The sequence below is a fragment of the Simochromis diagramma genome, unplaced genomic scaffold, assembly GCF_900408965.1.
Source record: "Simochromis diagramma unplaced genomic scaffold, fSimDia1.1 OVJJ01000497.1, whole genome shotgun sequence".
NCBI classification, from domain to species: Eukaryota; Metazoa; Chordata; class Actinopteri; order Cichliformes; family Cichlidae; genus Simochromis; species Simochromis diagramma.
This window is the reverse complement of record NW_024386912.1, coordinates 435,411-449,249: the sequence shown is the minus strand read 5'-3', so window position 1 is coordinate 449,249 and position 13,839 is coordinate 435,411. Positions and strand designations below refer to the sequence as shown.

At 46.4% G+C, this 13,839-nt stretch overlaps 1 protein-coding gene across 1 annotated transcript in view; it reads right to left on the bottom strand.

Annotated features, from left to right (window-relative positions):
- Positions 1–216: 216 nt before the first annotated feature.
- rgs9a (regulator of G protein signaling 9a) overlaps positions 217–13,839 on the bottom strand; it is a 36,964-nt gene continuing 23,341 nt past the window's right edge. Inside the window, exons 10-17 of the mRNA XM_040036318.1 lie at positions 12,727–12,756; positions 12,528–12,589; positions 7,462–7,575; positions 3,523–3,638; positions 2,886–2,973; positions 2,232–2,370; positions 2,052–2,134; positions 217–1,075 (exon numbers count right to left, since the gene is read on the bottom strand). Of these exons, the coding sequence (XP_039892252.1) occupies positions 919–1,075; positions 2,052–2,134; positions 2,232–2,370; positions 2,886–2,973; positions 3,523–3,638; positions 7,462–7,575; positions 12,528–12,589; positions 12,727–12,756 (789 nt within the window). The 3' untranslated portion in view covers positions 217–918. The remainder of the gene's footprint in view (positions 1,076–2,051; positions 2,135–2,231; positions 2,371–2,885; positions 2,974–3,522; positions 3,639–7,461; positions 7,576–12,527; positions 12,590–12,726; positions 12,757–13,839) is intronic.

The following is a 13,839-nucleotide window of genomic DNA, read 5'->3' as shown; positions in this document are numbered from 1 at the left end:
ACACATTTAATCTAATAAGACCAAAACAAAACCCTGTAATGACAGCAGTGCATATGTGCAACTGCAGTTCTACAGGGTGGGCCATTTATATGGATACACCGTAATAACATGGGAATGGTTGGTGATATTAAAGTCCTGTTTGTGGCACATTAGTATATGTGAGGGGGCAAACTCCTCAAGATGGGTGGTGCCCATGGTGGGCAGTTAGAAGTCGGCCATCTTGTTTTTTCAATAGGAAGAGGGCCATGTGACACATCAAACTTATTGGTAATGTCACAAGAAAAACAATGGTGTCCTTGGTTTCAACATAACTTTACAGTAGCTTTTCAACAATAACTTCCTATTGAAAAAACAAAACTTGTATCCAAGATGGCCGACTTCTAAATGGCCACCATGGTCGCCACCCATCTTGAGGAGTTTGCCCCCTCACATATACTAATGTGCCACAAACAGGACTTTATTATCACCAACCATTCCCATGTTATTACGGTGTATCCATATAAATGGCCCACCCTGTAGACTCACAACAGTAAGAGTGTTATTAACAAACTGTGCTAACACAATATACATGAAATATGATCTGCTGACTAGTAGAAACTGTAGAAACAGCTTTAAGTACATCAGAAAATGTGATATGTAAATGATCGTTTGTAACTTGTCTTATTATTTCACTCAAATAAGCAAATGAAATGTAATCTGTGCACAGACAGAAGAAAAGCTTTTGATGGCTCAGCCCGTGTTTCTCCAGATCTTGGCCCTGAAAGCCAATAAAGTTTTTCCTTCCAATTTAAAATAACTCACAGTTACTAAAACAGGAGACCATTAATAAGTAAAGTGAGACCTTTCATGTATCCAGCTACAAAGAGGACTGCTTTGAACGAAACCGCGTGCATACAAACACACCTGCACTATACTTTTCTACTTCTTCCTGTCGATCTTGCTCATCATGGCTTTGACATCCACTGGAGCGGAGGCAGCGGCAGCCTTGGCTTTTTCCTCCTCTTCTTGCTGCCAGAGGATGATGGGGTGGATGCCCGGGCTCCGGTTCAGAGCATTCTGCTCCAGGTTGGCAGGACTTGGATGGAAATACAAACATTAATGACAAAAAAGCCTCTTTCACCAGAGTAAAGTTGTGAAACACACACTGCTTATCAATTGTAGAATCTTATGCTCTTTACTTGTCCTTTCCCTGGTTTGGGTTCAAATGATTAGACGGTAAACCTGTTTGACCACTATACGCACAGGAGGAGCAACTGGTGACACACAACGCAGAAAATAGTATTTGAATGTGATGCCAATCCAAATGTTGCGAAGGGAGGGCTTGTAAAAATACATCAGATCTCAGTGGGTCTGTGGACCAGACTTAAACATGTAAACATCCCTCATGCTGTCTCATCTTAAATGTTCTTATCTTCAATTTGAAAATGGCGCTATCATTACAGGAGCTTCTATCCCATGAATGCTGGAGAAGTTTTATTTACTTTGTTTTCCCATTGCAGTGACGCTGTGCTCCTCCTCTGTCTGTCTTCTTTTTCTTTTAGTCTTCGTCTTTTTCATATAAACTTAAATTCCAAGCATTTTTTACTTGAGCCACAGTGACGGTCTCAGAGGAACTGATTTCTCAGTCTGAGTATCGCTGGTTTTTAACAGTCATCACTCTTGTGGAAACAAGCTACACCTCTTCTGGCTTCCCCTGCGGACTTCAGACACTATTCAGTTTCATACAGTCATCCTTTCTTATTAACTGCAGGCCTCTCTCTTACAACACTGTCACCACTTCCTGTTTCAGCCTGGATTTAAACATGTCTCCTTATATAGAGATCTGTATGGAAAGATGGATGTGTCAATTCCAAAAGTTTGTGATGTAGTCGGATTACTATTATGAAGGATCCAGGAAAAAAGTACTGCCTGTGTGTACGTCAGTACTTGTGGTAATATATCCCAATATAGTAAGAGGTTCCTTCCCTGTTTTTCCTGTTTGGATCATTTTAAATTGGAATAAGTGGTACCTGAAATTCAGCTTCTGTGTCTACATTATGTAGAATACTAACCTGAAGTTGTGCGGTTCAGGGTTCAGTGCCTTCTTCTGGATGTCCTTGTATGTAGGTGACTTGAGGTAACGGAAGAACGTGTCCTGTGCCAATCAAAAACATGAGCATGCTAGCAACCTCCACGTGTTGGTATGAACAGATCATTTTTGACCCTCACACCAATCATGAATCTGGACACACCTTTTTCATGAGCAGGAAGACGTGCGTCTGTGCTGCTTCCAGCACATAGCGGTGAGGATGTTCCAGACCTTTCACTGTCAGACCCATTGTCCTGCCATCAATGTTGATCCAGCGGGGGGCGCCAGGGGCCAGGAAGGTCCTGCATACACACACATTCTACATCAATCTCCTCCATGGCTGAAAGTTATAGGAGTGAAGATTTAGAAAACCTGAAATCAATTTAAAATGACCCCGTCTTCCTCCCCTCACCGCAGCAGATGGCCCCGCCCCTCCCTGAGCCTGGTTCTGCCGGAGGTTTCTTCCTGTTCAAAGGGAGTTTTTCCTTCCCACTGTCGCCAAAGTGCTTGCTCACAGGGGGTCATATGATTGTTGTGGTTTCTCTGTATGTATTATTGGACGACCTACTGTACAATATAAAGCACCTTGAGGTGACTGTTGTTGTGATTTGGCGCTGTCTAAGTGAATTGAATCAAAAGCTACTGTAAAGTTTGAAAATGAATCTCATGTGAAACAAAGATGTATTGTGTAACCAGGATGGCTGGACGGGTCTCAAGAAAACACAAAATGTGGAATTTAAATGTAAAAATGTGGAATGTAAAATAAAGTAAAATAGAAATCAAAGAAAGAAGAATGAGGTTAGATTATTTGTCTTACTTGAAGATGGTCTCAGCTTTTGTTGACATAGACGATGAGGTTCCCCACTTCAGTTCTTCTGCTGCTTCCCAAAAGGCCAAGTTCTCACCTGATGTGCACACACCATATACCACATTAGATCCTAATAAGTATGACAGTTTTCTGACTTATGGAATTGTCATTGTACATATACAACAAAATCATGGGGGCTCCACGCCAAATGTGCAGGGATAAAATATAAATAGTAAGACACTATAAGACACTGGTGGTTCATCTAACCCCACCAGTGGAGCCAAAGTGTAACATTTTTGTCAAATTATGGAAACCTCTCCACAATCGTTGGCACGAAGATCTGACAAAACTAAAATAAACTGAAGACTGAATAAATACAAATGAGCTCTATGTTGAATAATAAGGGTCCTGATGTTTATTGTGAAAGAAATATGGCTGACGTGGGTGTTTCACAGTTTAGTTGAAACATCCATGTTCCCTTTGTTTTATCTACCACCCATCACCATGATAAAGTATAAATGTGTCCTAAACTTCACTGTATTTAGCTAAACATGGATAAAACTCCATGCTTGTAGTTGTTTAGTCATGCAGAACTCTCAACTCTACCAAGAAGAGAAACTGTGATGAACGACATTTGTTGACGTACCACTGAACTCCTTCTTAAGGAAGATCTTGAAGTCATCTCGCCCTCGCAGGTCACTCAGCAGCTCGAATAAGCTGAAGGACCAGCGCTCCACACGCATTTTAGTAGGAACTTCAACCCTGAGGACAAACACAGGTTCAGTCACTATTGGGGCATCCATCATCATCCTGACGTGGTCCCTGGGTTCGTCCAGGGTTTGAAGTTTGGTTCTGAACTTTTTACCTGTTCCTTTATAAGATAATCGTCTTCTAGTTCCTGAAAATGTTGTTTTCTAGGGACTCTGTTGTTTTTGCATTTTGGTCATAGCAGTGTCTCTTTTGTGTCCAGCTTCTGTTGTCCTTTCAGTCTTGTGCCTGTCTCGTCTCTCTGTGCTGTCTCGTCTCTCTGTGCCCGTCTCGTCTCTCTGCGCTGTCTCGTCTCTCTTTGCCTGTCTCGTCTCTCTGTGCTGTCTCGTCTCTCTTTGCCTGTCTCGTCTCTCTGTGCCTGTCTCGTCTCTCTTTGCCTGTCTCGTCTCTCTGTGCTGTCTCGTCTCTCTGTGCTGTCTCGTCTCTCTGTGCTGTCTCGTCTCTCTGTGCCTGTCTCGTCTCTCTGTGCTGTCTCGTCTCTCTTTGCCTGTCTCGTCTCTCTGCGCTGTCTCGTCTCTCTGTGCCCGTCTCGTCTGTCTGTGCCTGTCTCGTCTCTCTGCGCTGTCTCGTCTCTCTGTGCCCGTCTCATCTCTCTGCGCTGTCTCGTCTCTCTGTGCCCGTCTCGTCTCTCTTTGCCTGTCTCGTCTCTCTGTGCTGTCTCGTCTCTCTGCGCTGTCTCGTCTCTCTGTGCCTGTCTCGTCTCTCTTTGCCTGTCTCGTCTCTCTGTGCTGTCTCGTCTCTCTGTGTGTCTCGTCTCTCTTGCCTGTCTCGTCTCTCTGCGCTGTCTCGTCTCTCTGTGCCCGTCTCGTCTCTCTGTGCTGTCTCGTCTCTCTTTGCCTGTCTCGTCTCTCTGCGCTGTCTCGTCTCTCTGTGCCCGTCTCGTCTCTCTTTGCCCGTCTCGTCTCTCTGTGCCCGTCTCGTCTCTCTTTGCCTGTCTCGTCTCTCTGTGCTGTCTCGTCTCTCTGTGCCTGTCTCGTCTCTCTGTGCCTGTCTCGTCTCTCTTTGCCTGTCTCGTCTCTCTGTGCCCGTCTCGTCTCTCTGTGCCTGTCTCGTCTCTCTGCGCTGTCTCGTCTCTCTGTGCCCGTCTCATCTCTCTGCGCTGTCTCGTCTCTCTGTGCCCGTCTCGTCTCTCTTTGCCTGTCTCGTCTCTCTGTGCTGTCTCGTCTCTCTGTGCTGTCTCGTCTCTCTGTGCCTGTCTCGTCTCTCTTTGCCTGTCTCGTCTCTCTGTGCCCGTCTCGTCTCTCTGCGCTGTCTCGTCTCTCTGTGCCTGTCTCGTCTCTCTGCGCTGTCTCGTCTCTCTGTGCCTGTCTCGTCTCTCTTTGCCTGTCTCGTCTCTCTGTGCTGTCTCGTCTCTCTGTGCCTGTCTCGTCTCTCTTTGCCTGTCTCGTCTCTCTGCGCTGTCTCGTCTCTCTGTGCCCGTCTCGTCTCTCTTTGCCCGTCTCGTCTCTCTGCGCTGTCTCGTCTCTCTGTGCCCGTCTCGTCTCTCTTTGCCCGTCTCGTCTCTCTGTGCCCGTCTCGTCTCTCTTTGCCTGTCTCGTCTCTCTTTGCCCGTCTCGTCTCTCTGTGCTGTCTCGTCTCTCTGTGCCTGTCTCGTCTCTCTGCGCTGTCTCGTCTCTCTGTGCCTGTCTCGTCTCTCTGTGCTGTCTCGTCTCTCTTTGCCTGTCTCGTCTCTCTGTGCCTGTCTCGTCTCTCTGTGCCCGTCTCGTCTCTCTTTGCCCGTCTCGTCTCTCTGTGCTGTCTCGTCTCTCTGTGCCTGTCTCGTCTCTCTGCGCTGTCTCGTCTCTCTGTGCCTGTCTCGTCTCTCTGTGCCCATCTCGTCTCTCTTTGCCCGTCTCGTCTCTCTGTGCCTGTCTCGTCTCTCTGCGCTGTCTCGTCTCTCTGTGCCTGTCTCGTCTCTCTTTGCCTGTCTCGACTCTCTGTGCTGTCTCGTCTCTCTTTGCCTGTCTCAACTCTCTGTGCTGTCTCGTCTCTCTGTGCTGTCTCGTCTCTCTGTGCCTGTCTCGTCTCTCTGTGCTGTCTCGTCTCTCTGTGCCTGTCTCGTCTCTCTGTCCTTTCTCGTCTCTCTGTGCCTGTCTCGTCTCTCTGTGCCCATCTCGTCTCTCTGTGCTGTCTTGTCTCTCTTTGCCTGTCTCGTCTCTCTGTGCTGTCTCGTCTCTCTGTGCTGTCTCGTCTCTCTGTGCCCATCTCGTCTCTCTGTGCCCGTCTCGTCTCTCTGTGCCCGTCTCGTCTCTCTTTGCCTGTCTCGTCTCTCTGTGCTGTCTCGTCTCTCTGTGCCTGTCTCGTCTCTCTTTGCCTGTCTCGTCTCTTTGCGCTGTCTCGTCTCTCTGTGCCTGTCTCGTCTCTCTGTGCTGTCTCGTCTCTCTGTGCCCATCTCGTCTCTCTGTGCCTGTCTCGTCTCTCTGCGCTGTCTCGTCTCTCTGTGCCCGTCTCGTCTCTCTGTGCTGTCTCGTCTCTCTTTGCCTGTCTCGTCTCTCTGTGCTGTCTCGTCTCTCTGTGCCCATCTCGTCTCTCTTTGCCCGTCTCGTCTCTCTGCGCTGTCTCGTCTCTCTTTGCCTGTCTCGTCTCTCTGTGCTGTCTCGTCTCTCTGTGCCTGTCTCGTCTCTCTTTGCCTGTCTCGTCTCTTTGCGCTGTCTCGTCTCTCTGTGCCTGTCTCGTCTCTCTGTGCTGTCTCGTCTCTCTGTGCCCGTCTCGTCTCTCTTTGCCTGTCTCGTCTCTCTGCGCTGTCTCGTCTCTCTGTGCCCGTCTCGTCTCTCTGTGCTGTCTCGTCTCTCTGTGCCTGTCTCGTCTCTCTGTGCTGTCTCGTCTCTCTTTGCCTGTCTCGTCTCTCTGTGCTGTCTCGTCTCTCTGTGCCCGTCTCGTCTCTCTTTGCCTGTCTCGTCTCTCTGTGCTGTCTCGTCTCTCTGTGCCTGTCTCGTCTCTCTTTGCCCGTCTCGTCTCTCTGTGCTGTCTCGTCTCTCTGTGCCCATCTCGTCTCTCTGTGCCTGTCTCGTCTCTCTGTGCCTGTCTCGTCTCTCTTTGCCCGTCTCGTCTCTCTGTGCCTGTCTCGTCTCTCTGTGCTGTCTCGTCTCTCTGTGCCCATCTCGTCTCTCTGTGCCTGTCTCGTCTCTCTGTGCCCATCTCGTCTCTCTGTGCCTGTCTCGTCTCTCTGTGCTGTCTCGTCTCTCTGTGCCCGTCTCGTCTCTCTTTGCCTGTCTCGTCTCTTTGCGCTGTCTCGTCTCTCTGTGCCTGTCTCGTCTCTCTGTGCTGTCTCGTCTCTCTGTGCCCATCTCGTCTCTCTGTGCCTGTCTCGTCTCTCTGTGCTGTCTCGTCTCTCTGTGCCCATCTCGTCTCTCTTTGCCTGTCTCGTCTCTCTGTGCCTGTCTCATTTGTAGTCCTGTGTTCATCGCACTGTTTTTGTCCCTGTGTCATGTCTGCCATGTCTCTGTGTCTGTTTGTCCCCACTGCTGCTCCAGCAGCATTAAAACACACGTTTACAGTGTGTGGAAAACAATAGTTTGGACATATCAGGATGTTTCACTCTTCACATCAGGGTCACAAAGGTGGAACATGTTTCATCACTCATGTCTGGGTATCACAAAGGCTCAGACCTTTATCCATCTTTCATGTACAGAAACTTTTAATAAACATGGGAAACAACACAAACTGAGTGCCCCTCCCATTTTATTCCCCAGCTGACTGCATACTTGGGTACGAGGGACTTTTTATAATTCATTAATTTATTTTAAACAACTTTCCAAATAAACACACTTAAAATGTTAGACTGCAAAGACTCATCGGTGCTGCTGCTGAAATTGTACACTGTTGTTTTGTTTTTCACCTTCTCATGTTGAGAGTCCAGTATGCATCATGGTCTGTTTGCCAGGGGTTGCTGGGTAGACAGGAAGCCAGGAGCGGGTCATGATTTTTGTAGGTTGTGATGTATTTGACCAGCCTGCAGAGACAGAACTGTTATTAGCTTCATTTATTTTCTAGTTGAGGATGTCAAAACCAGGCAGCACAGCCGCGACAAAAGGAGATGCATATATATGTTCATTTAAATATACTTTATTTTAACTAATGATGATAGTACTCTTAGTGCTGTGGGTGAGAACTCGAGTGAAGAGATTTCTCAGAGTTTTTAGTACTGAAAAAACAAAAAGGTGTTTAAAAAAGCGAGTGACAGTCAGTGAGCTATGAGGGCTTTTTTAGAGCAGTGGCTCACTGGGACCAGCTGTTTTCCAGCCGTGCTGATTAGAAACAAGCCACACCCCCTCTCCCTTATCCTGAGAAAAGCCACACAGACAGAATGGAAAGGAGCTGGTAAGGCTCACCACTGGGACCCTCCAAACTGTGACTGAAATACTCCTTCTGGTTTCTGTCTTTGTTTCTCCTCATTTCACTCAAAATATTACACAAAGTCACCTACAAGTATTGTTTTTATTAGGAGAAGTAATTGTTATAAGTGTTAGATGCAGTATGGCAAAGCTGCAGTTTTGACATTTGAACTCGTGTTTCTCTGCAAAGTGCGCTACATGGCATCGACCTGAATTTCCCAGTTGTATCTTGGACTTTTGCAACTGTTCCTTCTAATGATTTTTCAAATGTCTCATAGTGGTGTCGAGTCTCCGTGCATCCATGTAGTGTCCACAGCTGATCTTAGTGAGGGTCTAAGGGGCAGCAGTCCAGGCAGAAGAGCCCAGACCTCTCTCATGGGGGGTCATATGATGGTTGGGGTTTCTCTGTTGTATTATTGTAGGGTTACATTACAACATAAAGCACCCTGAGGAGACTGAATCTCCTCTGTTTCTGCAGGAGGGCACACAGAGAAAGTTGGAAGTTGGAAACCCTTCACCTAGGAGGCACCTGGGTGGCGTTCCAAACAGATACCTCAACTGACTCCTTTAACAACCCTGGACCCCTGCTGTACTGTATGACCAAGCTTGTCTCCACATTCTCTGATGGAGAGCCCAGGAACTCTCTGCAGGAAGTGCATTTCCAGCACTTGTATGTAGTGCTGGGCAATAAAATGATGACAGTGCATTGTTTTATGTTTGTACTTTAACATATTTGTACTGTCAAACACACCATACACTGTTAATTTGAGTTTACTGTATTTTTAATACCTGTAAACCAATAATGTGCCATAATTTTTAGGGGAAATGATGTATTTAATTTCTGTTAGTTGTTAATAATAAATCTTTGAACCTGTTCTTTCAATTAGCATCAAAGCAGATGCCTGCTTAGAATATTGATATGAAACTATATCTGATATAATCTCATTCTGTTACTGCCTAGAGCCTTAAACTAGGGTAAACTAGATAAACAAGGTCTCACTATGGTACAGGGACCCCAACACCCTTTAATAATGGGCCTAATAACCCATGCTCCCAACACACCTCTTACAGAAAAGGGGCCACAGTCAGTCACATCACAAAACAGTTGTAGACTGGTTGGACAAACCTCATACACCATATCCTAAATATCCTCAAAAGGACAAAGATCTGTTCCACTGGTCCACAACCAGGACATAAGCCATGTTGCTCCTCCTGATCCTGAGGTTAAACTAAAGGGTGAGATCTGCTCTCCAGTATCCTGGACGCACACCTTCCAAACGAAGTATAAGCTGGAAGACACCTCCGGCACTCCTTCTTAAAAAGCACCAACTACCACCACAGTTCCCAATCCAAAGGCCACGCCTCGTCTGTGTGTGTGTGTGTGTGTGTATGAGAGAGAGAGAAAGGCCCAGGAGACCCAGGCCATCCATAGCAACCGAATAGAAGTCCCAAGGCCACATATTCTAATGACAACTGCATGCCCACCTAAGCAGAAGGAGAAAGCCCCAGATGGAGCCCTCATGTCCAAAGGGCAAGAGCCCCAGAGAATTAGAGGCACGGGGCAGCTGACACTACCAGCAAGCTAAGAACAGGGCCCTATGTCGCTAAAAACTGCTTGGTACCTGGAAGCCTTCTTGGCCACTGGGACAAAACCCAATGTGTATCCAGTGTTGAGAAGGTTACTTTTAAAATGTATTCCACTACAGATTCCATTACGTTACTCAATGAGAGTAACGTATTCTGAATACTTTGGATTACTTAATATATTATCATGCTTTTTATAACTACATGAATGTACTATTGCTGTGTCATTTATTACTGAAGGTTACTCTCCATACCAACACCAGCTAGATGTTAAAATCTTCATATAAATGAGTAACAGTAGGTGGACATTAGGTAAGGCTGCACTTTTTGCAGCGATCTTGTATAGAAAACTATTCCGCGCGTATATAAAACAGGTCTGCGGCTCCGAACCGTAGTAAAGGGACCTCTGGCTGATACGTCGGGTTCGTGTCGGCTCGTAGCTGAAAACTAGCTTTACTTTGTTGTGTGGGTCAACTTTGCTAGCGAGAGACAGAGAGAGGCGTTGAAAGGCTGCTCCAACGAAGCTTATTGTTTCAGAGGAAACAGGAACACAGTGTACAGTCGAGTCTTAACAGCTTACTCGTCAGGCTCTCTGTTTGGCTGCAGTGGTTATTATTATATTTACATGCTTCCAGCTCCCGTTTCTGCTCCGTGACAGCTCGTACTTTTCCTTTTTCTCCCTCCCTCGCTCACAGGCACATCACGGGTAATCGCTTTATTTCAACAAAGAAACTGTATTCTGAATACCACCTTTTTAAACGGTAACTGTAATTCAATACAGTTACTCATATTTTGTATTTTAAATACGTTCATGTATTCTATTACTCCCCAAAACTGTGTGTAGACAGTGAACTGATGGGTCACACCTATCACTGAGGGTGGAATATCTCCTGATAATCATTCCTCAAGCTGTGTGTTGAGGTCAGTCCAACTATATATGGCCAGTATTGCATGTTCCAAGTACAAATTATAGTTATGTGATAACTGAATATCACATAGCATAGCATCAGACCCCTGCAGCTCCCTTTGGTGGATCTATAGAAGTGCAACCACCAACTGTTCCAGTGCGGACTGGGGCCTCTGCGCTAGTGATGTGCTGATCGATACTGAAATATCGATTCCTCCGATACCAATCATTCATGTTCTAGAATCGATTCTCATATTAAAATATCGATATTTTAGTAATGTAGGGTAAATTTGTAGGTTATCATTAACAGGAACACAGTGGAAAGTAACTATATCATTTGGATTGTCTACATTGGAAGGAACTACTTCCTCTTCTGCCTTTAATAGTCATGTGTGAAATACAGCTGTATGAATGTGTTGCAGCCCCTTGTCGTGCACACTCACAACAATGGCTGGGTGTAAATGGAGTAATGTGCGGACGTATTTTACCTCCACAAACAGCCAAGATGCAGTTTGTGATACATGTGGCAAGAAACTGAGGTGTTCTGGCAACACCATTTACCTCGTCAAACACCTCAGAGTAAATCATATCACAGAATATGATGAGCGTATGTTGAGGCGAACTGAAGACGAGGAGAGGGACAGGTGCTGCTAGGGCGAGACAGACGTCTCTCGAGGAGTCCTTTAGTGCTGCAGGCAGGCAACATGCTCAAATGGCACACAACTTCAGTTTTCTGTATGATAATTCTGCATTATTAAGTGATAAGAACAAGTAATCTGAAGTCCTGTAATCATTATGAATCTATAATTTGAGATACAATAAAAGATACAGTTAAAAAAAAGTTTTTGTACAAAGTATCGGTATCGGATCAGTATCACCGATACCACCCTGAATTTTACTTGGTATCGGATCGGAAAGCAAATCAGTGGTATCGCACATCACTGCTCTGCGCGGCATTCCCAGCGCACCCTCATTGTGCGTTTAGGCATGCCACGTCTGTCCAACATCCTCCCCCACCACCTTATCCAACTCACCACCAGGTGGTGATCAGTTGACAGCTCAGCCCCTCTCTGTACCCGAGTGTCCAGAACATATGGCCTTAGTTCTGGTGATCCGATTACAAAATCGATCATTGACCTGCGGCCTAGATCATCCTGGTGCCACGTGCACTTATGGAAACTCTTATGTTCGAACATGGTGTTCGTTATGGCCAAACTGTGGTTTGCACAGAAGTCCAGTAACAAAGCACTACTCGGGTTCAGATCAGGGAGGCCGTTCCTCCCAATCACGCCCCTCCAGGTCTCGCTGTCATTGCCCATGTGAGTATTGACATCTCCCAGTAGGAAAACAGAGACCCCAGGAGGAGCTCCGGAACCCCACCCAGGAATTCCAAGAAGGCTGGGTACTCTAAACCACCACTCGGCGCATAAGTGCAGACGGTGGTCAGGACCCGTTCCTCGACCCGAAGGCAGACGGAACAAACCCTCTCATCCACTGGGAGAAACCTCAACATACAGGCAGCAAGCTGAGGGGATACCAGGATACCCAGTCCATCACGCCGCCTCTCGCCAGGGGCAACTCCAGAGTCCAGCCCCTCTCCAGGAGACTGGGTTCAGAGCTCAAGCCGTGCATTGAGGTGAGCCCGACTATATCTAGCTGGTACCTCTCAACCTCATGCACTAACTCAGGTTCCTTCCCCACCAGACAGGTGACATTCCATGTCCCAATTGCCAGTCTTGGTAGCCGGGGATCGGTCCGCCAGGACCTCCACTCCTGGCTGTTGCCCTGCTCACAATGCAACCGACCCCTACGGTGCCTCCTTTTTAGGGCCGTGCCCGGTCGGGCCACATGGACTAAGGCCCAGCCACCAGACGCTCGCCCTCGGGCACCCTCCAGGGCCAGGCCTGGCTCCAGGGCCTGGCCCCAACAATCAGATGACCCCTATGAGCAAGCACTTTGGTGACAGTGGGAAGGAAAAACTCCCTTTTAACAGGAAGAAACCTCCAGCAGAACCAGGCTCAGGGAGGGGCGGGGCATCTGCAGGGTTAATCTGTGTCTTGGTACCAGAAAGAAACTTACGCTCCCAGGGAGACGCTAGATTTGACCTTGGACCTCATGATAGCTTGTTGATAGAACATGTTCTAGAAAAAACACACACAGAATTGTTATTTGGATTATTTCCATTTCTAAAGTACCTTTGTACCTATGTACAGCTAAAGCTGTGTATTTATGCATGCATACTTTTAATTTTTCAGTAGCAACTCAAATTAAGACTTACCTTGCGTCTATAGATATCAAAAGTGGTTTTCTGAAAGAAAAGAATTATAAAATGAAAAGTTTTCATGGAAGCATTTTTTTTGGTGCAGTAGTACTCGTTATGTCATAAGCTTAACAAGTATGATTAAATACAGAAAGACGTTTTGATGCTAGGGGTCTAGATCTACAGCTCAGGTCTGCTGAAGCAGAAATGGTTCCTCTGGGGTAAATGATTACTTAACTTTGCAAAGCTTTTTGAAAATTGCAGCCAAATATCAATATCAGTGCTTTTCCCCAATGCTAGAATTGAATAAGTTTTCTAAGATAGAGACAGACAACCACAAACTCTAACATTCACACCTATTAACAATTCAGACTCATTATTTCATCAAACATGCCGTTGGCCAAATTGATGCCCAGCAAATTTGGAGGTTTGATACCAGAACCCGCACGGTGTGAGGTAACAGTGGAACCCTGTACCATCAAACCATCCTCAAGGTTCAGCAGATAGCCCATTTCCATCCATCCATTTTATTCCATGTATCTAATTCAGGTCCTCTGGAGTGCTGGAGCCCATCCCAGCTGCCATGGGATGAAAGGCAGAGTACAGCCTGGACAGGTCGCCAGTGTGCTGCAGGGCAGCCAATTTGGTTTTGCTCATTAGTACAATGACCACTTACCACACCACAACACTATAATGTCACACAGTGGGGATATAAAGTCTGGCTACTTAAGCAAAGTTATTTCTGGTTTGCATGTGTCTTTTCTTCATCACCACAGAGTTTGATCCATCGGTTTATTGGTCTCTTTTTTGTAGTTGTCTCGTTACCCTCCTGCTTCTGTGCCCATTACAAGGTTTCACTACTATGAAGCCTTGTTTGGACTTCTGTGAAGTACTCTTGTGTTCTTCATTTACTAAATTCTGGATCTGTGTTTATTTTCTCTCTGAGAACAAAACTGCACTTTGTGTTTGCTCGTGTCTTTGTTTAATATTCAGATTTGTTTGATGATCTGACTCATTGAAGTGTGACAAACATGCAAAAAAGACATAAAGATTATGTCTCCACAGGTGGAGAACTTTCTCGACAGTTACCAGCCTTTCTAGGAATGAGCGTGGCAGTAAATCCACCCCAGA